The sequence below is a fragment of the Carassius auratus genome, unplaced genomic scaffold, assembly GCF_003368295.1.
Source record: "Carassius auratus strain Wakin unplaced genomic scaffold, ASM336829v1 scaf_tig00029453, whole genome shotgun sequence".
NCBI lineage: Eukaryota > Metazoa > Chordata > Actinopteri > Cypriniformes > Cyprinidae > Carassius > Carassius auratus.
This window is the reverse complement of record NW_020525768.1, coordinates 33,063-60,340: the sequence shown is the minus strand read 5'-3', so window position 1 is coordinate 60,340 and position 27,278 is coordinate 33,063. Positions and strand designations below refer to the sequence as shown.

Here is a 27,278-nt window from a genome sequence, read left to right as displayed (position 1 = left end):
CTACACCTTGCTGCTAGTTTGGTAAACGTTAGTGCTAACAAGCATTCACACATGTACTTTTAACAAGAGTGTAGTTAGAAGCTGTCAATCCTCCCGTTTTTTCCGGGGTTCTCAGGTTTATTAGCTCTTTTCCCGCTGTCTTCCCGTTTTAGTATTTTCCTGTAAAATATCCTGTTAGCCCTTCTATCAGACCTGTCAGTCTCTGTACTGTTTTCAAAGCATCATTTTGCTTACTTGAAAGCAACCTTAGTGTGATGTTGGGCTTTTTAAGATAGCGTGGTTGTTGTGAGAGCACGATTTCACGCCAATCTGCAACTAAAGTCACGTTAGACCTAGCTTCACAAATCGCTTAACGTTAGTTAATGCAGCAGTTTTTATAGTACAAATTTTTGCTGTCAGCAGAGTGATAGCAAAAAAAGATGAATGCTGAAATTTCCCGTATTTTGGATGAGTAACTCGAGAAATTTCCCTTATTTTCAATGTTAACTTAAGCTAGATAAATTAATATTCAGATGTTATGGTCTCCGTGGTCGCGCCTCCAAGTAGGAAAGCGGTGTAAAGTTAATCCATTCTCATTTTATTTTCCCCATTATGTGTTGCGCTATTACACCCCACAATACAGCAACGTTTTACCATGGTTGAAATAGATTTTTAATTAATCAAATTAAGTCACACGGATGAGAGGGAGTATGTCTAAACACTGCCCAGTAGTAGAGTTGGGTCCGAGTCCACCTTTGTCGAGTACGAGTCAAGACCAAGTCCACAAACATCGAGTCCAAGTCCGAGTCCGAGTCCAAAAGGGGCCGAGTTCTTAAAGGCCGAGTCCGAGTCGAGTCCGTCCGAGTCCAGAAAGTAATTAAATTAAAAAAGATTATAAATTGGTATTGTAAATTTTTACATTCTATTAATATTTTAACCTTTCAACACATTAAACCAATGGCAATATAAAAATGTAATAAAAAAAAATACCACTGTTACATCTAGTCATTGCCATTGAACATTTTTATCTTATGTCAACAGAACTAGTTCAAAAAAGGTTTCAAAGGTTTTATTGTATTACAAGTGCATGAAAATACAAATGAACCTATTTTATTATTGTATCACACTATATTGTCCTCCAGTTAAAGATGACATTTCAGTTTGTAATGATTATGATTCTATTGATGGTGTGACGTCATTGCTACGGAAGGAACAATGTCTGTGAGTACACCTGTGGACAATGAACAATTTTGGGAGGCTTTTAAATACGGGGGCGGTGAAAGGTGAGGATGCGCTGATGCCTAATAATGAACTGTGAAAGAGACTGAGACGCTGTGTTTGTAAAGCCGGCCGGGTTCACAAAAGCAAGGGATCCGTTGCGTTCGTGGTTGGCTAGCACCACCAGCGTGAAGAAAACCGGGGTCCCACTTATTGGCCCGGAGGTAGACAGTGGGGGGTAAACTTAGATAGACAGGGAAGCGAGTGTAGGTGGACTTGGCAGGCTGTTTGAAAGAAACCTTCTCAGCATTTCCGCGGAGGGGAAGGTTGAGTCCTCACAGTGACGGCAGGGTGTCGTTGGACGTGGACAGGGAAGTCCAAAGTTATTTTATTATTACGGAGTTGTGTGGGTTATGGTTGTACTCAGTCGTTTGTGATTACTGTCCTCCTGAAGTATGTTGATTGCCTGTGCTGGTTGTTTCACAGAGCACGTGATTTAGGTTTGGAGTTTCTAATTAAGTGTGCTGTGTATGAGATTTCATCTAATTTATTGTGTGCTGTGAATTTTGGAGTGAGTACTTGGGTTCTCTTTTAAATGTGTGTCATGGTTTAATGAAATATTACCAGTGTGTGTAATCAGGATATTTAAGTGAGACAATGCCAAATGGCTGCTATTGTTAATAAAAAGTGTATTCTTTGATAATTCTTGGTCTTGAGTGTTTTGAGTGCTCCTCCCGGACCAGACCGGGGTGAAATTAAAGGTGGTGGCAGAATAGGTGTTAGTCTGCTTTACCAGTGGCCCCTAGCGGTGGCAAAATTCGTTACAAGTTAATTAATGCCACTCCCCCACATTTGACAGAGGTAAAGTGCAGCCAATGAGGAGATCCTTAATGATGACATTATGAATTTCTTGTTGTCTTGGAGAACTTGCATCATAAAGTTGCATTGCTTGTTTGGTCAATTGTGGTCTTGCAAATCCTGCAATGCTTAGCTGTGCATCATCTGTTGGTTGCTGCTGCTGTCTTTGGTAGTCGGTTGCATCGGTTTTCGGATCACCAGTACACTGAACCGAAAACCGTTTCTTTCGGAGGCGTCCGATTTGAGAACCGATGAACTGATGATACTGCGCATGCTTGTAATTTATATATATATATATATATATACGTTTTTTGTTAAGATAGGGGCTACATGTTTCTAATCTGTATATTGTAGATTATGTATGGGCCAAAGGGGTTTTCAGGGAAGTTGGACAATAATTAAGACTCTAAAGACTCTAAAGACTAATATGAATAAGGGATGATTTATGAAATATCTGTACTGTATTTATAGTTAATGATGACAGATTCACAAACTGAGTTTGTAGTAAACAGAACATGAACACGAGTAGAACAGCTGATGATACTGAACTGCAGCATGTGCCGGTGTCCTGACATTTTATCCTACCCAGTCAGATTTTCCTACCCGGGTTTTGAGCGATTCTCGTTCTCGAGTCAAGAACCGGTTGTATCAGTTTTCAGATCATCAGTACACTGAACCGAAAACCGTTTCTTTCGGACGCGTCCGATTCGAGAACCGAGGAGCTGATGATACTGCGCATTCGTGATTCAGCATGAAGCCGACTGACTCACAGCGCGTCTGAACCGAACTGATTCTTTTGGTGATTGAATCTGAACTGATTTTGTGCTAATGTAATGAGTGCGGGTAAACCGAGGGCTTGAATGAAGGGCAATCTGACGAAACGTAAGTTCATTTAATAACAAATACATCGCAATGGATTATGTATCCGGTGAACAGTTTTTTTTTTCAACTGGTTTATTGAATCAAACCGTCCGAAAGAACTGGTTCGCATAAAATAATCGAACTTCCCATCACTAATCCACATCGATATCCAGTGAGTGGTGCGTGTGTTTCGTCTGCAAGCATGAGACTTCTGCCTGCCGTTGTGGTGCAGTAATATGACAGAAGGGGAGACATTCATTAATTTATCATTTCAATTTTATGCTGGTTTTATTGTTAGACATGACGTGGACTCGACTGTACTCGGAATATTTTCCGAGTCCAAAATGTTCAAGTCCATGTCAAGTCCGAGTACAAATTCACCCGAGTGCGTGACAAGTCCGAGTTCATTCAAAATTGGACTCGAGTCCGGACTCGAGTCCGAGTCCAAGTTCGAGTACCCCAACTCTACCCAGTAGTCCGAGTAGCAGTCAAGGAGGCCGTCAACGTGGCAGCCACGCCAATGACATAACGACGCCCAAGCCCTATTGGACAATACAGTTAACTCTAGACTCAGAAGTTCTGGATATGATTTTGCTGAGACAATCAGTTTGCGATATATTTTCAAAGCGATAATGTGCTTGGGTAATCTATTCTTGTTTGTATTGCCTCTGTTGGAAAAGTTCTAAATCAGCTGCATGGGCAGAACTACAGATGTGACGAATGCGACTGAACTGAGACAAAGGCAGACTCCTCTTGAGTGGAATAGGGTGAAAAGACTGCCCATGAAGAATACAATTTCTGTCAGTGCTTTTTCGGTACAGGTTGGATCCCAGTCTATTCAAGTCTCTGTAAACAAGGATATCTAAAAAGTTCATCCTGTGCTTGTCACATTCCATTGTGAATTTCAAATGGCAACTGTTAGCATTGATAAACTCATGGAACTGTTTTAACTGAGTCTCAGAACCTGTCCAAATTAAAAAATATATCATCTATGTACCTCCTCCAGTTGGAAATTGAGGGTAGGTGTGGGTTGCATAGTTGATTCAGGATGATTTTATTAGAGACAGGCCTTTATTTCTAATTCCATCTTTTTGATAAGTAATTGTTTTAAATATTCCCGTTTTAAATTAAAGGCGATAGCGTTCCAGTGGACAGAGATCATCACATAAGCACAGAATCAGTTCAGAATCAATCACCAAAAGAACCAGTTCGGTTCAGACGCTCTGTGTCAGTCTGCTTCACGCTGAATAACGCATGCGCAGTATCATCAGCTCTTCGGTTCTCGAATCGGACGCGTCTGACAGAAACACTTCTCGGTTAAGTGTACAGGTGGTCTGAAAACCGATGCAACCAGTTCTTGACTCGAGAACGAGAAATGGTCTGGCAGTGGGCGTGTACGTTCGTTATCTGGCTCTGCTGCACAAATTTTCCCCCGGGCTTTATTTAAGACCGGCCTTTATTTGTCCGTGTTGACCACGCCCCCAGCCACTATAAGAGGCCCAGCGTTTATTTGACTACCGGTTTTTATTTGAGGAATAATGGTATTAAATGTTCCAAATGTTCACTCAAATTAATATATTGTTTGCAGTAAGATAATGTTTTATATTAGATGTAAATTTGACACATAATAAATAGCAATCATAATAATCGAATGCAGTTGTTGTTAAATAAATAACTTTAAATTACTTATTTTTTTTTACATTTAATTCAATCTTTTTTATGCTATAATTATTTTATTAATATATTTAATAATAAAGTATTAAAATAATTTATTATAATTTATTTACAATTTATAATTATTATTAATTAATTATTTTAAATTAAATTTGTAATTATATAAAAATAATTGGATTATTATTTTGGTGTTTTCTTTTTTTTATTGAGTATTTACATACTTAAATGTGAATATTTAAATATACCGATTAAATATGAAATTTTACAAATGTTCACTCAAGTTGTTAATATATTGTTTGTAATAAGATGTTTTACATTCGATGTTAATTTGCGATTAATAAAGCGAGATGAATCTAAGTGCAATTATTTTATGTACATTATATTACGATAACATAATAAATCTTTTTAATAATATATTTTTATTTAAAAATATATATCTAATTTTAAGCTTTAATTTAATTAATTTTTATTTTTACATTTTTACATAATTAATTGCATGTTTATTATGTAGGCTGTATCTGTATATAATTGTAAACATTAAGTTATTTAATTTTAAGTCGTGCAATAATGATAGCTCTATATTAATAATTAAATTAAATTAAATGAGTGCATTTAGCAGACGCTTTTATTCAAAGCGACTTACATTGAATTCAGGCTAACAATTTTCTCCTAACATGTGTTCCCTGTATGTGTTTGTACATTGTGATGTGATTGTAGCCTAATTGCAACCAAAATACAACATTTAGGAAATTTCTGTTTTTAAAACCCAAAGCAAAAAAGTGAGGCGTTCAGATTCGGGGGCTCATGGGAAATCAAGCCACCAGAGGTCAAAGGTCATGGCTCCCATCTGCCTTGATTGAGCTATGGATTGAAATTGATTTCTCTTTATTATAGTTTGTGTAATGAAAGTGCACAGGATTGATTCTCAATGGATTTCAAATGGTTTTCCTAATTTCCTAAACAAATATACAGTTCAGCTTTTTTATTAATGTATGTAATTTTACATTTGTATTTTTGTATGTATTATTTTGTATTATTAATTTATTGCGTTTATATTAAAAACATACTTCAGTTATATAATAATGATATTATTTTCACAATCTGACAGTTGAATATATTATTGAAATATTTTTTGTTATTGTAATTATATTTATTATTAATAATTATTTAAATGAATTGTATAATAAAGGTTTTCATTTTACAAATTGAAAGCTACACTGTTGATAAATTATTTATTAATTTGTTAATTTAATGATATATAATATTAAATACATATTTAATATATTAAATAATAATATATAATTATATTGTTATAATTAAATATATAACTATATATTCAATATAATTATACTTAAAAGCATTTGTGTTTTGTTACATTTGTCATTTAAATTAATATTATAATTAAATTAATTTACAATCTGACAGCTACATTGACGCTAAAATATGATTATTTAAATGTAGTTAATTGTTACATTTTAAATTATTAATGTAATTATGTAATTTATTAATGTTAATTTAGTGTACTTTTAGTCTAAAATGTGTACTTTTCAAATTACTGTTACTAAATAAAATAATTATTATTTCAATACAAATTGATTTAAATTAATTAATCATTTAGCTGAATTAGCTTGAGTTAGCTGTAGTTTGACTCCGTTAGCGTCAGTGATGTTCTGGATGATGCTAACAGTTCTTTGTGAGTTTATTGTAGCACAATCTTACTAAAGGTTTTCCTGCTCGTGAACACATTTGTGTTGCACAGAAACATCAGTGGCGTTCAGTAGAGTTTGGTTGGCATCGGGCGAATCTGCTGACTAGCGACTTTGACCTTTCTGCACCAAACGGGTTAGACATTGGTTATTTTCTCCTGTGATTTTCCCGCGTCTTTGTCGAGCAGCAAACCCTGTAGTTTAGCGCGAGTCAGCTCATTCGCCGTGACATCGGCTCGCGTTATTAAAAACCTTTTAGTTGTTTCAAATATTACTCTTTTTCTTACACGTCACTTTTATTTCTGCCTTTTGTCCCGGCTGGTATTTACAGCCATAATTGAACAGCGTGGGGTCCGCAAGTTCAGTTGCAATCAAAGGGGCTGTGGATATGAAAAATTTGGCTCTTTAAAATGCTAATCAGCGTGGTTAGCGCATAGCTCCTGCTTGGCTGACGAAGATAATTGTGCGAATCTCCATGAGAAAGTGCAGTGCTTGTGTGAAGATGCTGTGGCACGTCCCCAAGGCTCTCAGAAGCCCCAATCAGATGCTAAATATCCTGATTTCCTCTTAGCAAAGCGTCATGGGTGAGAAGTCAGATATCCATCATTCTGAGGAGTTTGGCTGGAGTTTGATCTCAAGCTCTGGTGAATCTGAGCACAGTTTGAGACTTTGTTGAGGTTCTCCTTAAACTCCAGAGGATACACGTGTGAGTTTACCCTGATTTTTTTCCTTTAAAGAGACATCGGTGTGTTGGGAACTCAGAAACGAAGACCAGGAGACTCTTGGGTAATCTTCAGCAGGATTCTTTTATTGAGAACGCTCTGCGTGGCGCTGTAGTCATCAATAGTCTAACTTGTCCTTAAGACATTGTAGTTTTTATACATTCAAGTGGGAGGGATCCATACAGTAGAGGTGGAGACCATTTTAACAAAGCATGCAAATGCAATCAGGAAGATTCCAGACACTGGCAACTTCCCAGCCTTGATCTTATCAGCATAACAGTGTCATTTAAATACAGAGGTGCCTGACAGTATCAGAGACAAAAGGCACATCTGTGTCTTGAGCTTAAAAAAACCAAATGGCAAGGAAGAGCACAAAGACAAAAGGTTAATGTCTCAGACACTTGATTTTCCTGATTTGAGCTTCTTGGATGTCAACTTTATTACCCCAAAAACTCTACTATTATATTGGAACCTAGATTTAACATTTTCTAAATTTGCAATCCCACAGTCCTCCCGTTGAGAGTTCTAATAACTCTCACATAATACAAATTTAAACTTTCATAAGTCCATTCTATGGCCTGTTTGTTAACATAAGCCCCATCTTCAGTCATGTGACTTGAAAAGGTTACAGGCACGTTTAACTTATTCTGTGTCTTGTACTAGATTTACTTAGGTGTATTTTTAGAACCATAACTGTTGACACATATGGTATGGATGGTAACACGTTGTAAAAACTACATGATGACACAGAAAAAATCATGTAGCATAGGAGTGGAAGTCTTGAAGTCCATGGCGTCCGAATAGCTGTGAAGTCTGTTTTCTGTAGTCCATTTCGCACGTAGATTCACTCAGATAACTCTTTGTCCTCATGAAGCTTGTTCACGGATGTCTGAAGTGATGCTTTACACTAGGATGTCACATATGGAAATGACTTCTCATGCGTGCATACCTGCAACACAAGAAAACAAAGAAACAGCAGACCAGCAGTATTCGTGCATAGACAATTTTAGACTTCTGTTGATCGTATAGTGGTTTAAAGTCTGGTGATTGTATAGTGTTTTTCTCAAACTAGTTTTAAGTAATTTGACACCTATGGACCAGTGAGGTGGGGATAAAACTATGGATAGGGGAAACCTATGAGGAAGTCTTCACCACAGGGTTGGCCCCCGAGGCCTGTTGCACTTCGGTTCTTCCCTGGGCTCCTCACTGGTCTGTGTGTGTCCTAGTCTGTCCCTGTAGCTGGTGTGAAAACTTTACTGGGTGACATCTCCATCCTCTAATGAAACATCAGTCATAACAAGACATCATAACCCAAAAAAGAATAGGAGTGACTGGAGTGTGCTTTAGTATAGCTTTGAAGGCTGTGAATGTACTTAACGTTCGCTCAATGAAAGGAAGTGACAGTCAACGTATTTATAAAGGAGGTTTCATCTTTGTTGTACATTACTGGGGAAGTTAAGCACTCACAGCCCTTACAGTTAACACCTGAGCAAGCTGCTCCAACAGTTAGGTGACGTGGGGAGGGGCAGATTCAGTGTGGTAAGTAGACTGAGTAGGAGCTGAGTAAAGCTGTTCATTTCTCTTAATGTCTTCTTGCTTTTTCTACACTCTTTCATCCAGTGTCCAGTTTTACCACAAAAATGACAACTACCCTCCTTCTTAGGACTTCTACGTTTCGGTCGGTTCTCTGTTTTGACCTGAAAAGATGCTGCTGCAATCTTTACTCTGGCTTTGACATCAGAGTTTCTTTCCCAAGTAGCTAAACTGTCTAGATTACTTCGGAGAGTTTTGTTAGACCAAGTTAGATCTAAGAATGGCAAAGCTTTTCTGTACTCAGCTACAAGGCCATCTGACCAGATGCGAACTAATGGTCCCTTGTCCTCTAACACACTTTCATTATCATCAATTATTCCACTGTAAGTTACTGCTGACTGACAAAATCTTTCAGTGTATTCACTCACAGTTTTAGCCTCCTTCTGTACACAACTAATGACCTTTGACCAATCCACTTTTGGTCCAACAATATTCTTTAACTCTCTCAGAACTCCCTCTCTCAATTCATCTTTACGTGCATGTTATAGTTCAGAAGTAACAGCAGACTCAAAACTGTTGAATTCAGATTCAGTTAGAATTTGTGACATCAGCTGTGTGACTTCAGCTAACGACATGTCATAGAGACGCATTTTGCTGATCAATGCTCTTCTGAATTCAGTAAAGTTTGTGCGTGCAGAGGGTAAGCTCTGGGATAGTCTCTCTATATCTTTAGGTCTTAGCCCTTTGGCAACAGTTTGTACTTGGACAACAGAGGAGTTGGCAGGAACACTTTCAGTTCCTTCAATCATCTGAGATCTCCTCCTCGCACCACATACCTTTACTGAATCTACAGTTACATCAGTTACTGACTGGATGGCTACATCTGTTTCAAAGAAAGTTTGTAAATCAGGATAATTGTTATCAGTCTGACTAACTTCTTCCACATCAGTTTTTGCTGCAGCTTTGTTGCGATTCAGTTTCTTAGTCAAAGAGGATACTCTGGCTCTGAGCTCTTTGTTCTGTTCCTCTAGTTCTGAGGTACTCTGAGAATGTTGCGTAGATAGTGCTAAACCAAATTCTCTGTGGCAGCAGATAATGCCTTTCGCATTGTTTTTGCGAATACATGATCCTAGTACCTTTTTACATTCTTCAATTGACCATACTTTTTCTGGATCAATACCAAATTCCTTTATCAACTCCAATCTGACTGACTCTGTCACTATTGAGTCCATGTGCTGTCCTAACAATGATTTGAACTCACTGTCTGTCCATGAAGGAGTAGCTAGTCCACCTTTCTTAGTTGTTGGAATCAGATTAGGATTTCTTCTCAACATTTTGTAATGTCTTTCTGACACAAAAGGACACTTCTAACACAAACTATTAGCACTTAATGCTAAACTTCCCTGTCAGACACAGAGGGTAGCACAATATTAGCATGTGATGCTAATCTTCCCTGCCTAACAGAGGATTATTTTCATCTCTAAAATATCCTTTTTAGAGGGTAACTTAACACAAACTTCTAGCACTTTACGCTAAACTTCCCTGTCGAGACACAGAGGGTAGCAAAATATTAGCATGTGATGCTAATCTTCCCTGGCTAAACAGAGGATTATTTTCATCTCTAAAGTATCCTTTTAGAGGGTCACTTAGTTAACCAAACCCTACAGCTGTCTGTTAACTCTTCTCTGATGGCGCAGAGGCTAACACATTTGTTCTGGTCTTAAAAGGTTCTTTTGGATAGAGGTACACTCACCAACCATTGGTTGTAAAGAAAGATTCAGTCTGGAATGAAGTCTGATATTTGTTGAGGTTGCAGTTTCAATCTGGATTCAGGTGAGAAGCTCTATCCGGGTCACGGCACCAAAAAATGTTGGGAACTCAGAAACGAAGACCAGGAGACTCTTGGGTAATCTTCAGCAGGATTCTTTTATTGAGAACGCTCTGCGTGGCGCTGCAGTCATCAATAGTCTAATTTGTCCTTAAGACATTGTAGTTTTTATACATTCAAGTGGGAGGGATCCATACAGTAGAGGTGGAGACCATTTTAACAAAGCATGCAAATGCAATCAGGAAGATTCCAGACACTGGCAACTTCCCAGCCTTGATCTTATCAGCATAACAGTGTCATTTAAATACAGAGGTGCCTGACAGTATCAGAGACAAAAGGCACAGCTGTGTCTTGAGCTTAAAAAAACCAAATGGCAAGGAAGAGCACAAAGACTAAAGGACATTATCTCAGACACCTGATTTTCCTGATTTACCTCAAAATGTATATCAAAACGTTTTCAGTTCATATGCTATTACATTGGAACCTAGTTTTAACATTTTATAAATTTTTAATCCCACAGGTGTTGTGGAAAAACAAAAATAATGGGTCTCATATATGAAACATTCGTAAATATATGAGTAAATATCTGAGTGATTTGCGCGTGAAGAGAACTTCCCGAAAACTCTTCTCCTGATTCACAAAAACTTAGTAAACGTCAGATGTGATAGTGAAATGTGTGTGCGTGTTAATGAATTCCAATCAGTCGTAAATGGGATGCGCGTGCACGCTCACTCTCAATAACCATAAATCCCGCCTGTTAAATCCAAATGCTGTGTAAATATGTACCCGATTAAGGTGATTTCAAATGCAGCCATATTAATGAGCAAAACGTTCAGACGTTAAAAGCACTATTTACACGTGGCTGGGAGCAGGTGTAGATTTCTTTCGTACCAACTAACATTTGCAAAAATACGAACGTTTTAATGAATCCGAAAATTTACGCCAAAACCACTTTACACGCGATTTACACAAAAATTCGTTATGCTCGTGTTTCATGAATGAGACCCAATGACTTTATTCAACATTTTCCTTTCTCCTCTGTTTCTCTCCATATCACCGTATGCTGCGTATACTCTTCTGTGTCAGCCGCACCACAAGGATGCACTGTTTTCTTTCAAATCAAAGCTAAATACACGTAGAAACAGTGCATAATTGTGGCACTGCTGACAACATTTTTGTTTTCTTTGCTTACAAACAGTATTCTCATCGCTTCACACACACACACACACACACACACACACACACACATATATATATATATATATATATATATATATATATATATATATATGCAAAAACACATTTAAGTGTGCTATCATGTTTTTTTATCAACAATGTGTTTTTCTTACTCTATTGCCATTTTCCCTGTTGATTTAAGCTTAAATCTAACAAAATTATTTCTAAAAAGTAAATTGTTATTATTGTTATTATTATTATTTATGTATAATAAATATATTTATATTTAGAATGCGTGAATATTACATTAATATATTCAAAAATAAGGTAACATATTGTTTTAATTATTTTATTTAGTTATGAAATTAAAATATAAAACAAATATATTTATATTTGAATTAAATAGTCATTGTTTACATTATATGATTAACATTTTTAAATGTTTATTTACAGGTAATACACTTATATTAAAATTTATATAATTTACATTCTTTTTACTTTATGAAAATTGTAATTTATTATAATAATGTAATTTGTATGATCTGTGATTTGTATGAATTATTCCCGCATACAGTATTTAGTCAATCTCTATTAGATGATCTCTTAAAAATATTATATTTACAAATAATGCCATAGACCAAACTCACTCAGAAAAGAAGAGTATAAAGGTGTATTATTTAATATAGCACAAAATAAGGCAAGAAAGACAAAAAATTAAACAAACAGGATAAAATATAAAGAAAATTAAATGTAAATACATGTAGATGGGAACACTGTAATGAACGTCACGTCGTCATTTTTTGTTTCTGTTCTGTTAATCAAAAGCTCAACAACTACTTTAAAATGAGAAACCCTCAGACAGACCAAACTTAACTGATCAATTACTCCAGAACGAGGATGAAAAGGAAATCAGGCACATATATAGTACTAGGACAGATAATTACACAAATAAAATATGTACATAAATATAAACAAATCTGGTTAGGAAAATGCATTCTAATGTCTCCATAAAGATAGTACAAATGGTACTGTCATATCTTAAGATTATTTAAAGGCAAATTTCTGCTATTTGTAAACTCAAGAAATATCCCACCATCCTCCACAGTCGCTATGTACATCTCTTAACGTCTGTAAACTCTTGCATTTCCAAGACAATGACTAATAATATATATTTATTTGTAATATATATTTGTGAAGAGCTCTGTTATCAGACCCACCCACAGTGGAAAATAAACCATATCCATACCAGCTGGGCCATATCAGAAATGAACAGAACGGTTAACTGAAGACAACGGATTGACCCGATGGTGGAAAAGCAGCTAAAGTGATTCATTCTAAATGAAATGCTAAAATCTCAAGATTGGAGATGGAAGAAAAGGAAAAAGTATAGAGGATCATTTTAAGTGTGTACAGGATAGCTGAATGTTCATTGGAAATCTTTAAAAGTATTTTGATGTTTCTTGTACTTTTTGTACTTCTTGTACAAAATGTCTCAGTTGTTGAGTAGTGGTGATGAAGGTCCTTCCTCTGGTGATGAAGACCCTTCCTCTGGTGATGAAGACCCTTCCTCTGGTGATGGAGCTAACGGTTCTGAAGATTCGATGAGGGACTGCTCACTTTGACTACAGTCTTCAGTAGGAGATGTATTTTGGGGAGTGGAATTATTCTCTTTGTAGTATCTGACCTTATTGTAGTCTGTAAAGAGAGATAAACATAGGTTTAATATGCTGTAATGAACTTTAAGAATATTATCAAGGGATTCACATGTCATTTCACACACACCACCAACAGAATTCTTAAAGTTTAATCATAAAAAAAAGCCAGATGTAACTGACAAAACAGCATCAGGTTCACATTCACTGCGCTCTTCTTCATTGTACCACCACACACAGAAACACATGTGAAAACATTTGCACTTATGATGGGAAATATTTATCATAACAAATTAATACTTACATGGTTTGAATTGATTCCTGATGTTCCAAAGTGCATACAATATTATGCAAAATAGAATCAATATTAAAAAAACTAGGATGATAATAAAAATTAAAAGCCCGATATATAAAGGATATGATGCAGATCCTAGAACACACAGATAAACATAAACACAATACGCAATGAATAAAATGACAGAAAAACATAAACAACAACAAAACAAATGAACCTAAAAACACTAGCAAAGGCATTCTGATGCGTTTTGCCTCTAAAATTAGTAAAATGTACAAAGAGGAAAATTAACCAGTTCTAAACTTACTGTTACTCTTGTTGTCAATCACACCTGGCTCAGTCAAAATCTGTTCTGTTGACTCTGGTACTTTACCTGTTTTCTCAAAAGAAGCTTTAGAGTAATGTAAGAGCTCTTTCAGCCAGTAAACACACTTATATCTGTAGTATTGTTTTAGATAGGCAAGTTGTTTTCTGTCCTCGTTCCAGTTCATCACTGTGGGTTCTGCCTGTGGTACAGATGCTGTGTATCTAATCTTTTCCAGGTCCAGTGTGATGAAACGCTGTCCATCATAAGTGTACTTATCAAATCCACGTCTGTTTCCAGTCTCATCATCCAAATCACATCCATACACTCTCTGATATGTGTGAACACCTGAAAGAGCTGGAGAAAATACTATTCTTTATTTATTTTTTACAACACCAAATCAGAAAAAGTTGGGACAGTATGGAAAACGCAAAAAAAAAAAAAAATAGAAAAAAAAAGAAGTGATTTCTAAATTTACTTTGACTTGTATTTCATTGCAGACAATATGAACACAAAATATTTCATGTTTTGTCTGGTCAACTTCATGTCATTTGTAAATATGCATGCTTTCCTGTCATTCAGACCTGCAACACATTTCAAAAAAAGTTGGGACAGTAAAGCATTTACCACTTTGTAATGTTGCCATTCCTTTTCACAACACTTAAAAGACGTTTAGGGACTGAAGACACCAAGTGATGAAGGGGTTCAGGTGTCATTTTGTCCCATTCTTCCTGCAAACAAGTCTTAAGGTGGGCAACAGTACGGGGTCTTCTCTATTGGAGAAAGGTCAGGACTGCAGGCCGGCCAGTCAAGTACCCGTACCCTCTTCCTCTGCAGCCAGGACTTTGTAATGTGTGCAGAATGTGGTTATGCATTGTCTTGTTGAAATATGCATGGACGTCCCTGGAAAAGATGTCTTCTTGAAGGCAGCATATCATGCTCCAAAATCTCTATGTACTTTTCAGCATTAATGCCTTCACAGAAGTGCAAGTTACCTTTGCCAAGGGCACTGACACAAGCCCATACCATGACAGACCCTGGCTTTTGGACTTGTTGCTGGTAACAGTCTGGATGATCCTTTTCTTCTTTGGTCCAGAGCACACGGCGTCCATTCCTCCCCAAAAATACCTGAAATACTGATTCATCTGACCACAGTACACGTTTCCACTTTGTGATGGTCCAGCCCAGATGCCTCCGAGCCCAGAGAAGTCGACGGCGCTTCTGGACACTGTTAACATAGGGCTTCCTTTTGGCACGGTTCAACTGTGCAGTTTTAACTGGCATTTGTGGATGTAACTACGTATTGTGGTACTACCCATGTGGTGATATCACTTCTAGATGAATGAGGATTCTTGATGCAGTGCGCCTGAGGGATCAGAGATCACGGTTGTTCAGCTTAGGCTTGCGCCCTTGTCCTTTACGCACTGAAATTCCTCCAGATTCCTTGAATCTTTTAATAATGTTATGCACTGTTGAATGTGAAATATCCAAATCTCTTCAAATCTTTCTTTGAGGAACATTGTTTTTAAGCATTTCAATAATTTTCTCACGTATTTGTTGGCAAACTGGCGATCCTCGGCCCATCTTTGCTCCTAAAGGATTAGACCTTTCTTGGATGCTGCTTCTGTACCAAATCATAATTACAATCACCTGTTGACATCACCTGTTTCAAATCACATCATTATTTAACCATTTTACCTCATTTACTAGCCCTAAATTGCTCCTGTCCCAACTTTTTTTGAAACGTGTTGCAGGTCTGAATGACAGGAAAGCATGCATATTTACAAATGACATGAAGTTGACCAGAGAAAACATGAAATATTTAGTGTTCATATTGTCTGCAATGAAATACAAGTCAAAGTAAATTTAGAAATCACTTCTTTCTTTTTTTATTTGCGTTTTCCATACTGTCTCAACTTTTTCTTATTTGGGGTTGTATGTACAAGATAATCCTTTGATGTTTCTAAATGTATTATAAGCGAGGGATAATGAACTAATAAAGCCCTTCAGAGTGATACAAGACTCTCCTGATCACCCTGTCGGGGTTTGTTTTGTGATAACTGACTAACCAATCAGAATCAAGCAGAGAGCCATGTAATAAAGTATTGCATCTCACCACGTGTCTGATTGAATTGCTCCATTATAAAACGAATGTTGATTTTGTTGATCTGCTGCACTCGTTCTCTGATCTCAGTGTATTCTTCCCATCTGTCTGTAGATGCAAACTCCTTCATCCAGTCCTGTGTGGGAATCAGCTTCTTTGTCACACTGTCATAATAATCAATCTGCAGTCCATCCAGAATAGTTACAGCAGAAACCTCTGGAAATTCTGCAGCCATCTGTCTATTTACTCCAGTGTATGTAGTGATGAGCGTGTGAGACACTGAGAAAATATTCAACAAACAATCAACATCACAAAACACCATAAAGCTTTTGACCAGGAATAAACTACACATAATATCATGAATCAAAAGACAAGCCGTTCAGTTTTTTTTCTTTTAAAGTCACCATGAAATTAAAATTCAATTTTTTTTAAGGAATATTGCAGTATTTATTATAAAATTATCATTATTTTTTATATTCATGTTCTCTAAATCTATTCCCTGATGAGGAGGAAGGGGCAACCTGTCACTCACATGAGATCCACTGATAGCAAACACAACCATACAATTTTTAAAATCAGTACTTTTGCACAGATAAACATCTTTCACAGAGTCATGGCACACAGATATACCTGTGCAGCAAGTCTATTCTTTAATTTACATTAAACTGTGCATAGATTGAATCATTTACATAAGACTATTCTCAGGCTTGTCTCATTAAGCCTTTTCGTAGATCTGCGTGCATTAGACAAGTACACACCATTGGAAAACAACTCAATTTTAATGCAGCTTCAACAAAACAAACTTCTGCTTTTTAAAAAGGATCAGCAAGCACTGAATCTGTTAACTAGCTCTGTTAGCCTTGCTTTTTAAGATTTTTGAGAAAAAAATTGCATGTCAGATTAATTGCATCTCATGATTTTCTGACTGTTCAACACACGGAAATAGCTGAAGGCCTTTCTGACAGAGAAATCATCGTTTAAATGACTTTACGAAACGAATCTCACCTGAATGAATAAAAGGTACATAGATTAAGAAAATGATGAAGATCATTGTAGATGAAAGTCCATGAATCTGACACACAATACTATATGTGTGTCATTGAAGAGCGCTGCTAAAACTCTGTAGCATTTGCCACACCTGAATCAACAGGACAAAACCGGTAACGGAGCGCAGCCGCAGAACATGTCTGTACAGATCTGGATAAACAATACTAATACGGAAGTACAGGGTGGAAATTTGTACTCACAGGTTGACATGACTCACTCAGTAACTGGTTTTTCCTGTTGATTCAGGTGTTGCAAATGCTAAAGAGTTTTACCAGTGCTCCTCGACGACTTGTGTGTCAAATTCATGGATTTTCATCTGAAATGATCTTCTTCATTTTCTTCATCTACGTACATTTGGTTCATTCAGGTGAGATTTGTTTCGTAAAGTCATTTAAATGATGATTTCTCTGCTAGCAAGGTCTTCAGCTACTTCCGTGTGTTGAACAGACAGAAAATCATGAGATGTGTTTAATAGAATAGATTTGGCTTGGTTGAGTAAAGATCAGAACCGGATTCAATGTCAGAAAATGTGCGTGAAAGAGTGAAACAAGTAGAAATCTGGCCAAAATAAAAACTAAAACCCAGCCACTTCTCCAAAGAACATAAATATTAACCTTTTTTTATTTTCTTTTATATTTTTGGGTTTTGAATGGGACTAGCATCTCAAATTAATCAATTAATATTAATTTGGATTGTGGAATTTAGTTATTTGATTCATGACACTGTATGTGGTCCTTTATCTGTGTTAAATATTTTCTCAGTGTCTCACACGCTCATCACTACATACACTGGAGTAAATGGACAGACGGTTGCAGAAACTCCAGAGGTTTCTTCTGTAACTAAACTGGATGGACAGCAGATTGATTATTATGACAGTGTGACAAAGAATCTGATTCCCAAACAGGACTGGATGAAGGAGTTTGCATCTACAGAAACATGGAAAGAATACACTAAGATCAGAGAACAAGTGCAGCAGATCAACAAAATCAGCATTTTCGTTCCAATGCAGAGATTCAATCAGCCACATGGTGAGATACAATACTTTATACTACAGTTTTAATTTGAAAGATTACGTGACACAATAATAAAAGAGCCACTGTCCCACTGTTTCTTCTTCAGGTGTTCAGAAGTATCAGAGGATGTATGGATGTAGTTGGAATTATGTGACTGGACACATATATGGGTTTGATGAGTACAGTTATGATGGACAGGATTTCATCACACTGGACCTCGAGGAGCTCAGATACATTGCATCTGTACCAGAAGCAATACCCACAGTGATGAAGTGGAACAATGACCGAGAACAGCTTGTCTATCTAAAACAATACTACAGAGATAAGTGCACTGACTGGATATACTTCCTGACGTCAAGGAAGGATGATTTTGAGAGAAGAGGTAACTTGTTTTAGAGAACTTTACTTTGTGCAGCATGATTATTATAAATTATTATAACACGTAATTAATGTCTCTTTCTTTTCTCATGGATTGCGTCATTAAACAAAAACTTTTTAATTTAATTTATTTATTAAGTGTGTTTAAATTGTATTTTATATTTAAGGAGCAACAAATACATACTTCACCGTACTTGTGGGTGTGATATACGCACTGATAGTCATCCTCCTAGTCCTGTATGCTGGTGCTGTATTACTTGTTCGGAAAGTAAGTACATGTTTTCTGCTCTTATTTCTCATCCAAGTGGTTTTATCAGCTGTAGGATGAAGGGAATGTCTTCAGCAATTACACCACCATTCAAACAGTTGGATTTACACTCATATTAAAGTGTTTGATTGTAATTCCAGTAAAGTTGATTTAAAAGTGCCAGTGCTTCACTAATTTAAAAAATCACTATTATTTTTTAAATACTGTAAATTATGCACAGCCTCATCTTCTACAGCCATCACTTCAGTTAAATTTACATGTGATTAACTTTTGAATGCTAGTGTAAACTGACTTCAGAACATCTTCCAGTTAAACCTGTAATTGCAAAAATCTGAGATTTGGAATTGGCCAAGTGGAGTGGTCAATACAAATTGTGTAATTAAAAATATCCTAATTTAATTGATCTTTATGACATTTCTTTACAGATGAGAAGTGGGTATCAGCTAGTTTCATCCTCTGAAAGCGTGATTTACATCAACAAAGGTCTTTGAAGAGTTTCCTCCAGTCATCTGCACTCTCTCCAGATTTCATTCCAGTCAGGAATCTTCAGGATGTGAGAGATCTGATGATTCCCAGCTTGCATGTGTGATGAAACATGTCTAATAGTTGAATAATACAGCTAACAGGAAACATTCTAGTAACATTTTCTAAAGTCTCTCAAAGTTATCAAATACGTTCTGGCTGCCATCGATCCATCAACGTTCTGAAAACAGTAGCATAAAAATATTATCTTTGCATTGTTAGTGGAACATTTGAAAAACAAAATAAGTCATAATTTGTGTAGGAACAATTTGTTTATCCAGTGACACAAAGAATGTAAGAACCAGACAGAGAGAAAAATATTATATAACTAATTGTTCTTAAAGATGTTTTAGCAAACAAATGTGTAATGGACATAAAATGTGTAAATAAACGTTTATTTATGGCCTCTGTAGAAAAGTTAAAACACTCAGTGTACAGATATCTTGTTTTAAATAATATTTCAAATACTTAACACATTTATATCATTGAGTTTCATCAATGAATTTAATGAAATGCAATTCAAATCTTTACATTTTGCATTTGTGCTTAATTGTCAGAAGACAACTTATTTATTTTAATTTCTTTATTGTTTTTGGACATTTGCAATGTAAAGGAATAAATGCACTAGAATGCAAAGGGTACACATTATTTGACCTGTTTTCCCAAACAAGATGACCAAACGTTCAAGCAAACACAGGAAATGAACACTTTCTAACATCTGCGTGGTGTAGAGTTTATAAAAACACACTGGAGACACATCGATGTATAAGTGCAAATCAAATCATCTAAAGAGCATCCAGATACTGTCTAGATATTAAACTTGTTTCTATGAGGTATAATGGGCACCTTAAATGTACTACTGTTTGTGATCTTGTGTTTCACTCACATTTTTATTTATTTGAAATTAAAAGGACATTTTTTTTGTAAATATACAGTTCATTGAATAATAATAGTTTGACAGCTGGTCTTTGTGAGTTTCAAATGAAAGAATAAACAATTATAACAAATTCAATTCTCTGTTCTCCTTAATTAATTATATATGGTTATTTTTTTGCTGCACCGCAACAACAAAAGCTAAAAAAGGCTTTTTAGTCAACTAAAAATCAATAAATACATATTACTTTTGCCAATGTGTAAGTTTCCCGGCTGAACTGGTGAGAAGAGACTTAGTAAAGTGTCAGTGAAAGTGATTACATTTGATGAAAGATTATGAAAACAAGCATTTCCTTCAGAATTACATCCATGATTCAGTCACAGTGTATGAGCAGAATAACACAGACTTGTGTTCAGGAGGTGAAAATAGCTAAAGATCTTAAATAAAGCTACGTTGTCTAAAGTGATGTAATATCTGTATCTAAAATTGATTTCTTTCAAACTGAGCTACATGCTAAAGCTAGTTTGCTAACAATCTCAGTTTTCTCTCGCGCAACTCTTTATGCAATTCTGCTTCTGTCGTGTCATTAATCAAGTCTGGATTTGTCTGGTTAGCCTCATGCTAGTTCGCTAACAGGTTTGTTGAGTGCAGCGACTCCAGACGCCTGAGGCCAGTGTGAGCAAAACAAGTCATCAGTCAACGCTAAAGCCACGCTCTACTTGGACTTCACCTGATGTGAGTGTGAGACTGAGGGGTTTAGAGGGAATTATAGAGGTACAAGTGTGTTTTAAACTTAAATGCTGAAACTGTATGCTAATACAGGAATGCAAATGTTAGTAAATAAGTTGATTGCATATATTTGGTCTGTTTTCTCTTTCAGGTTAAGGACGACAGTAATATATTTATATAACACTTAAAATTTACACCATTTCTTACCATTCCTAGATCCGTTCAGCTGACTGTAGAAAATGTCAATTTCTTGTGTTTCATGTTGACTATAGTTTAAATCATCTTTCACGGAGCTGTGGCACATAGACACCCCTTGAAAGCAAGTCTGTTCTTTAATTTACATTAAAATGTGCATACAGTAGATTCAGTCATTTACATTGAGCAGTTCTCAGGCTTGTCTCATTTAGCCTTTTAGATAGCTCTGCGTGCATGAGACAATTTCAGTGAAGCTTCACCAAAACAATAACCTGCTTTTCAACTCAGATCAGCTAACACGGCATTATCAGATTAAAAACATTTCGTGATCTTCTGTCTGTTCAACACACGGAAGTAGCTGAAAGCTTTGCTGACAGAGAAATGCTAGCCAGTTTTTCCTGACGATTCAGGTGTTGGAAATCCTACAGAGTTTTAGCAGTGCTCTTCGATGACTGCATAAAGAATTGTGTGTCAAATCAATGGATTTTCATCTAAAAATCTTCCTTTTCTTCATCTGCATACCTTTGGTTAATTCAGGTGAGATTTGATTTATAAAGTCATTTAAACAAAGACTTTCTCTGTCAGCAACTCCTTCAGCTACTTCCATGTGTTGAACAGACAGAAAATCACGAGATGTGTTTAATTTGGTCTGATAGTAGATCAATAGTAGACCATAGTTGATCATATGGATAAATGTTAATAAACGTATCTGAGAATTAGGTATTTTCCTCACATTGATCTCAATCTTTTGTAGCTCCTGAAGTGTCTCTGTTACATAAGGACCCCTTCTCTCCAGTAGTGTGTCATGCCACAGGTTTCTACCCATCAGCAGTGAATATCACCTGGTTAAGAAATGGAGAAGAGCACGATGAGGATGTGGATCATGGAGAGCTACTACCAAATGAAGATGAGACCTTCCAGAAGACTGTTTCCCTCCGTGTTACTCCAGATGAATGGGAGAAGCACCAGTATGTTTGTGTGGTGGAGCACGAGACAGGGACTATACTGAGGAATCTGACTGAGGACGAGATCAAGAGTAACTACGGTAAGTAGCTAATAGTGCGGTATGGTGTTATGGTTGTTGTTGTTTTTTAGTACTCGGTATAACGTTTATCCTACCCTCGCAACATTTGGAGGAGGGACAGATATCTCTTAGCGTTCATTTACAATACAGTATGTTTTATACCGTGTTTTATAGAGCAATGAAAGTCTTACAGGTTTGAACAGCACGAGGGTGAGTTAATGATGACAGAATTATCAGTTTTGGCTGAACCTACTCTTTAAGATCACACTGGGCAAACTTATCAAATAGATTTTGTAAACCGAAATCAGATATGAAGAAGGGTATAGTTCATCCGCACAGTAAAAAAAAAGAAAAAGAAAAAAAATTCTGTGACTTTTATGGTAATAAACTGGCATCCAGAACTTTATCGTAAAAAAAGATGGTACCAATATTTTAGGTTTTACAATCTTAAATTAAATTCACAATAAAATACCGTATTTCATTAACTGATGTAATGTTAATAAACAAACATATTGAAGTGTTAATATCTGTTTTAAACCATTGTAATGCACTGATTAACCAAAAACTGCTGTGATGAGAAAGTCACATGATGAACCAAAGCTCATCACAAACCGCTTTTCGAAAAACTGAGGAGGACAATACTTATATATAGAAGATGCACACAGTGTCATTCACAAAACACTAATCCCCATCACGGTGACACACATGAAAAATAATGCAATAAACATTAATTTTACCAAAATTACATGCAAGATTAAACCCTAATGTACATATCTTATAAGAAAAAACTAAAAACGCTATTTCAACAAAAAAACATCATATATGAAGTTTCATGCGTATGGTTTTTCACTTTAAATTATACAATTACTTTTTCTTTTTCACTTCCAAAAAATGTATTTTTAACAGTATTTTAAATGTATTAAATGTATTTTATTACATTTATTCACTGTATATAGTATGGAAACATATTGTTATCCAGCATTTTTACAGTGTTTTACTGTCAAAATCACAATCATTTTTTACAGTGTGAAAATGATCACTCTGTCATAATTATTTCTCGTCGTTCAAACCTACACGACTCTCATCTGCAGAACATAAAAGACAACATACAGCACAATGTCACGTATGATCTTCTTTCATACAATGAAAGTGACTAGGAAAAGAGTTTGACACATTATGAAATGAGTCCATATGCCATTGTCCATATTTCCAAAATTCATATTATAGCTTTGTTTGTTTGTTGTTATTCATCGCAGTAGACAAAGGAAACATAGCTAAATTTTATTTAGTAATCTAAAAAATTTTAAATCATATATTTGTTTTTAATTTGATTTTAGCTTTATTTCCAACTAACAATTTCATTTTGTTAATGATAATAACCCTGGACCTAACTAATTAATAGCTTGTTATTATTAGTATTGGTTTTTATTGTATCACTAAAATGTTTCAACCTTATTTTGCTGTTTCTGTGTATTTTCATTTATTTATTTATTACGTGTTTTTTTATATGTGTTTAAGGACCTACAAAAAAATACTTCACAATACTTGTGGGTTTGACAGACGTGTTCACTGTCATCCTCGTAGTCCTTGTAGTCCTGGTTATTGTTACTGCATTGATTGTTTGGAAAGTAAGTATATGTTTACATCTCTCTTTTTTTGCTCTTATTTCCAGTTTCGTTAGCTGTAGGATTAATGGGAATGTCCTCAGCAATTACTCAAGCTTTCAAACATTTGGGTTTACACACATTTTAATGTGTTTGATTGTATTTCCAGTAAAGTTGCAAAACATCTTCAAATGTTGAGAAATGAATCCAGTTTTCAGTAATTTCCTTTACATGGACCACAATAGTCCAGTCTAAATGAAAACGGTCTCATCTAACCATTTCATTTGGAATAAATGGACGTAATATTATTTAATTTGGATTAAAACTATTTTCTGTATCTATAAAAATATGTATTTCAATATATTTAAACGTTTGTGTTCAAGCAACATTAGAGATTTGCAGGATTTGCTGTTTGTATAATTTCAGTGCGTAATTGGTGTAATTAAACGTATAGTAATTTAACTAATTTTTATTACATTTCTTTGCAGATAAAACGAAGTGGGTTAATAAGAATTTCAGACAGTAATGATAATGATGAGTCTTTAAAGGGTTTCCTCCAATCAAGTCTCACAGATTTTGGTGAGGTTATCAGTCTTCAGGATGTGGAGATCAGATGATTTCCAGCATGCATGTGTGACCAAAACATGTTAAATCAATAAAAGATGCATGAGTATGGACGTCATGGACCTGTTTTCCCAAACAAGATGACCACATGACCAAAGAAACACAGAAAAAGAACACCTTATATCATCTGTGTGGTGTTTCATCTATAAAAGCAGACTGGAGACACATCGATATGAGATGCAAATGCCAGTCAGCTAAAGAGCACCCAGATACTGTCTGGTTATTAAACTTATGTTAATATCAGGTGTAATGAGAGCTTTGAATGTACTACTGTTTGTTATCCTGCCGTTTAACACTGGTATTTGTATATAGTTTAAATCAAAGGAAACCTTTTTTGTACATATTCAGTTCTCTGAATAAGAATAATTTAACAGCTATCTTAAATGTAAAAAAAAAATAAACTAAAACTTTAATAGCACATGCAGTTTCTTTCTTCTTCAATAAAACTTATTTAAAAATATAAATTTGAAAATAGGAAAAATATGTAAATTCTGGCAAAATATTGAGTAACTGTGTGTATACACACACGCACACACATATATATGTGATTACAAATGTTTGAATGCTAAAAGACTTTGCTATGTTTATGGAACAAAGCCAAATGTTTAGGCAGCATTTGAGAGAGATTGTTTGCAGAGTTTTGTCACATGCTGCTTTAGTGTAATTAATAAGATCTTCTTTTGTTCTTTATGAGATTCATTTTCAGAAACCAACATCTGAGAAAGCATTTCAACTCTTAGCAAAGTTTTCCTATTCCTGTATATTTGTTTTTCAATCCAAAATATACAAGTACTTTTACAGTTTTTAGCTGTAGCTGCAGGATGATGGGAATGTCCTTAAAATGTAAAAAGGCAGAATTACAAATCTCAATGAATATGTACAACATTACTTTGCAGCCGTGAAATGTATGAGCTGGCAGTCGGTCCGAACAAAAAGCAGACCAAAGTCTTTTAAGAGTTTCCTCCGTTCATCTGTACAGCACAGGCCCCAGATTCCAGTCTAGTTGGTAATCTTTAGAACAAAAACATATCTCAGTCTAAAATAATATCCACAAGGACGTCATAAACCTCTATCAGTTGTTGATTTGCTCACTTGGTGACTTGGGCAAGACATGACATGAAGAAATATTGTAAGAGGAAACACTTTCTAACATAAAGTATGCGTGACGTTGGGTCTGTCCAACCACACTGGATATGAAGGTACCAGATACTGTCTGTATATGAAACTTGTGTTTATATGTGTTACTGGGTGTGATCTTGTCTTTCCATTTGTACATTTTTCAAAAGGAAATGCCCTGTAAGAGTCCAAATTACTTTAAAATCATAGTAATGATCAGATGACAAATACATTTGGATTACTTTTGCCATCATTTGTTTATAGATTTGGGATTAATTGAAATGTGATTAAGGTTATAAAGAAAAAACTGTATGACCATTAATTGACATAAGAGAGCATGCAAATGGACTGTTAAATTATTGAAATATTAACTTTAGGTAAGTATATTTTAGTTTTAACTGACAAAAAGCAACACATCCTGCATCACATGACAACATTTAAGAAGAGTGAGAAAGAAAAGAGAATTAGGGAGAATCAATAAATTATTAATAATTTACTGTCATTGTTTGAATAAATTGTAATTATGTAATCCAGAAAAGTGATTGTAATCTGATTGAACATTTTAATCTAATTACATAATCCAGATTACATGTAATATGTTACTATCCAGTACTGCCTGTAAATTTACAGGTACATGTTTGTTTGTTTTTTTAAACCGTGAATTCATTGATTTCTGTTTGATGGGTTGCTTTTGTAAATTTAAATTTCAACCGTTGTAAGAAAACCTTATACAGCTGAAAATATAAACATAAATATTGTACGTGCAACATCAGCTAAATGTCTAAAATGACTAAAGTGTTTTTAAAGCTGCAGCCACCAATCTGAGGTGCATTTTCCCTAAAGCATTGTTAGATAATTATGATTGTAAGTTCTATTGAACTCTGCTGTTAACGAAGGAACATGCGACCATAGTTGCTTTTGATAAAAGTATGTATTTATTCATACAGTGTAGACTATCCAGTGTTAAACATCCATATTGAAACTGTTTATATAGACCTGCAGCTTCACCTCAGTAACCACTTCTTCCTGTGGATGTGGTGACATTTCTGAAGAGTGTTTGCAGTGCTTCAGGAATGTGACGAGTCTGCTTACAGAGAGGAAGCTAAAGAGCTGGCTGTCTGGTGCAGTCTTAACAACCTGGAGCTTTACATGTAGAAAACAGTTGAGATGATAGTGGACTTCAGGAGGAACCCTCTGCTCTCCCTCTACTCACTATCATGTACAGCTCTGTGGCTGCAGTAGAGTCATTCGAGATCAGCCACCAAATCAGACATCAGAGACTACATGGGAGAGTCAGGACTGCTGAAGATTATTGGTTCAACCTTCCAAACCTCCAAGATCTTTAGACCTCCAGAGTGAGGAAAGGGCTGGTAAAAACACTCTGGACTCCACACACCTAGAACACTTCCTCTTTGAACTGTTGTCCCATTGCCAGCGCTACAGAGCATTGTGCACCAAAAAGGCCAGACACAAGAACAGTTTTTCCCCTCAGCCATATCACACCTGAACAACACATAACACACCTCCTACATCTGTAAATAACTTCTAACACTTTCCATCTGTAACTAGCACATTCATAATTATATAACTGGAACCTTTTTGGTTATCTTACAACCATAAACATTTGTACAGATGATGTTGCTTATTTTCCACTTCATAGGGCTGGTATGACTGAAGCTGAAACTCTATTCTTGGTAATGAAAATTAAGACAAGAGTTTGGCACCTAATATGCTTTTTGGCTCATGAGATGCAATGGAGCTTTGGAGCAACAGAATTTTAGCACAGGATTGCATGTATTATGCATTATTTTACTTATTCCCACAGGCTCTGGGCTCGTAATGCAGGTAATTTCCACAAGCATTTCAGGGTGAAAGATGCTCAGGACATTACCTATAATGTGTATCTATATTATTTAAGTCTTGCCAATGTTAAGAGATTTTACACCATTCATGTGCAAGAAGATGCGAAAGAGA

At 35.7% G+C, this 27,278-nt stretch overlaps 2 protein-coding genes and 1 long non-coding RNA gene across 3 annotated transcripts; 1 reads left to right on the top strand and 2 right to left on the bottom strand.

Moving 5' to 3' along the window:
* Positions 1-7,083: 7,083 nt before the first annotated feature.
* LOC113079846 (uncharacterized) lies at positions 7,084-10,892 on the bottom strand. The gene is made up of 2 exons (XR_003281766.1): positions 10,305-10,892; positions 7,084-7,967 (listed from the first exon to the last, which is right to left on the bottom strand). It is a non-coding gene; the product is annotated as an uncharacterized LOC113079846 (long non-coding RNA).
* Positions 10,893-12,383: 1,491 nt separating this feature from the next.
* On the bottom strand, positions 12,384-17,044 carry LOC113079847 (major histocompatibility complex class I-related gene protein-like). Its single transcript, XM_026252071.1, has 5 exons — positions 16,916-17,044; positions 15,923-16,189; positions 13,810-14,163; positions 13,512-13,637; positions 12,384-13,250 (listed from the first exon to the last, which is right to left on the bottom strand). The coding sequence occupies exons 1-5, from the start codon at positions 16,959-16,961 to the stop codon at positions 13,048-13,050; spliced, it is 996 nt and encodes a 331-aa protein (XP_026107856.1). The 5' UTR covers positions 16,962-17,044; the 3' UTR covers positions 12,384-13,047.
* Positions 17,045-17,198: 154 nt separating this feature from the next.
* Positions 17,199-24,599, top strand: LOC113079848 (major histocompatibility complex class I-related gene protein-like). The gene is made up of 8 exons (XM_026252072.1): positions 17,199-17,324; positions 17,719-17,924; positions 18,049-18,352; positions 18,516-18,616; positions 19,042-19,104; positions 21,675-21,981; positions 23,479-23,588; positions 24,053-24,599. Exons 1-8 carry the CDS (start codon positions 17,213-17,215, stop codon positions 24,179-24,181), a joined length of 1,332 nt encoding a protein of 443 aa, XP_026107857.1. The 5' UTR covers positions 17,199-17,212; the 3' UTR covers positions 24,182-24,599.
* Positions 24,600-27,278: the final 2,679 nt, after the last annotated feature.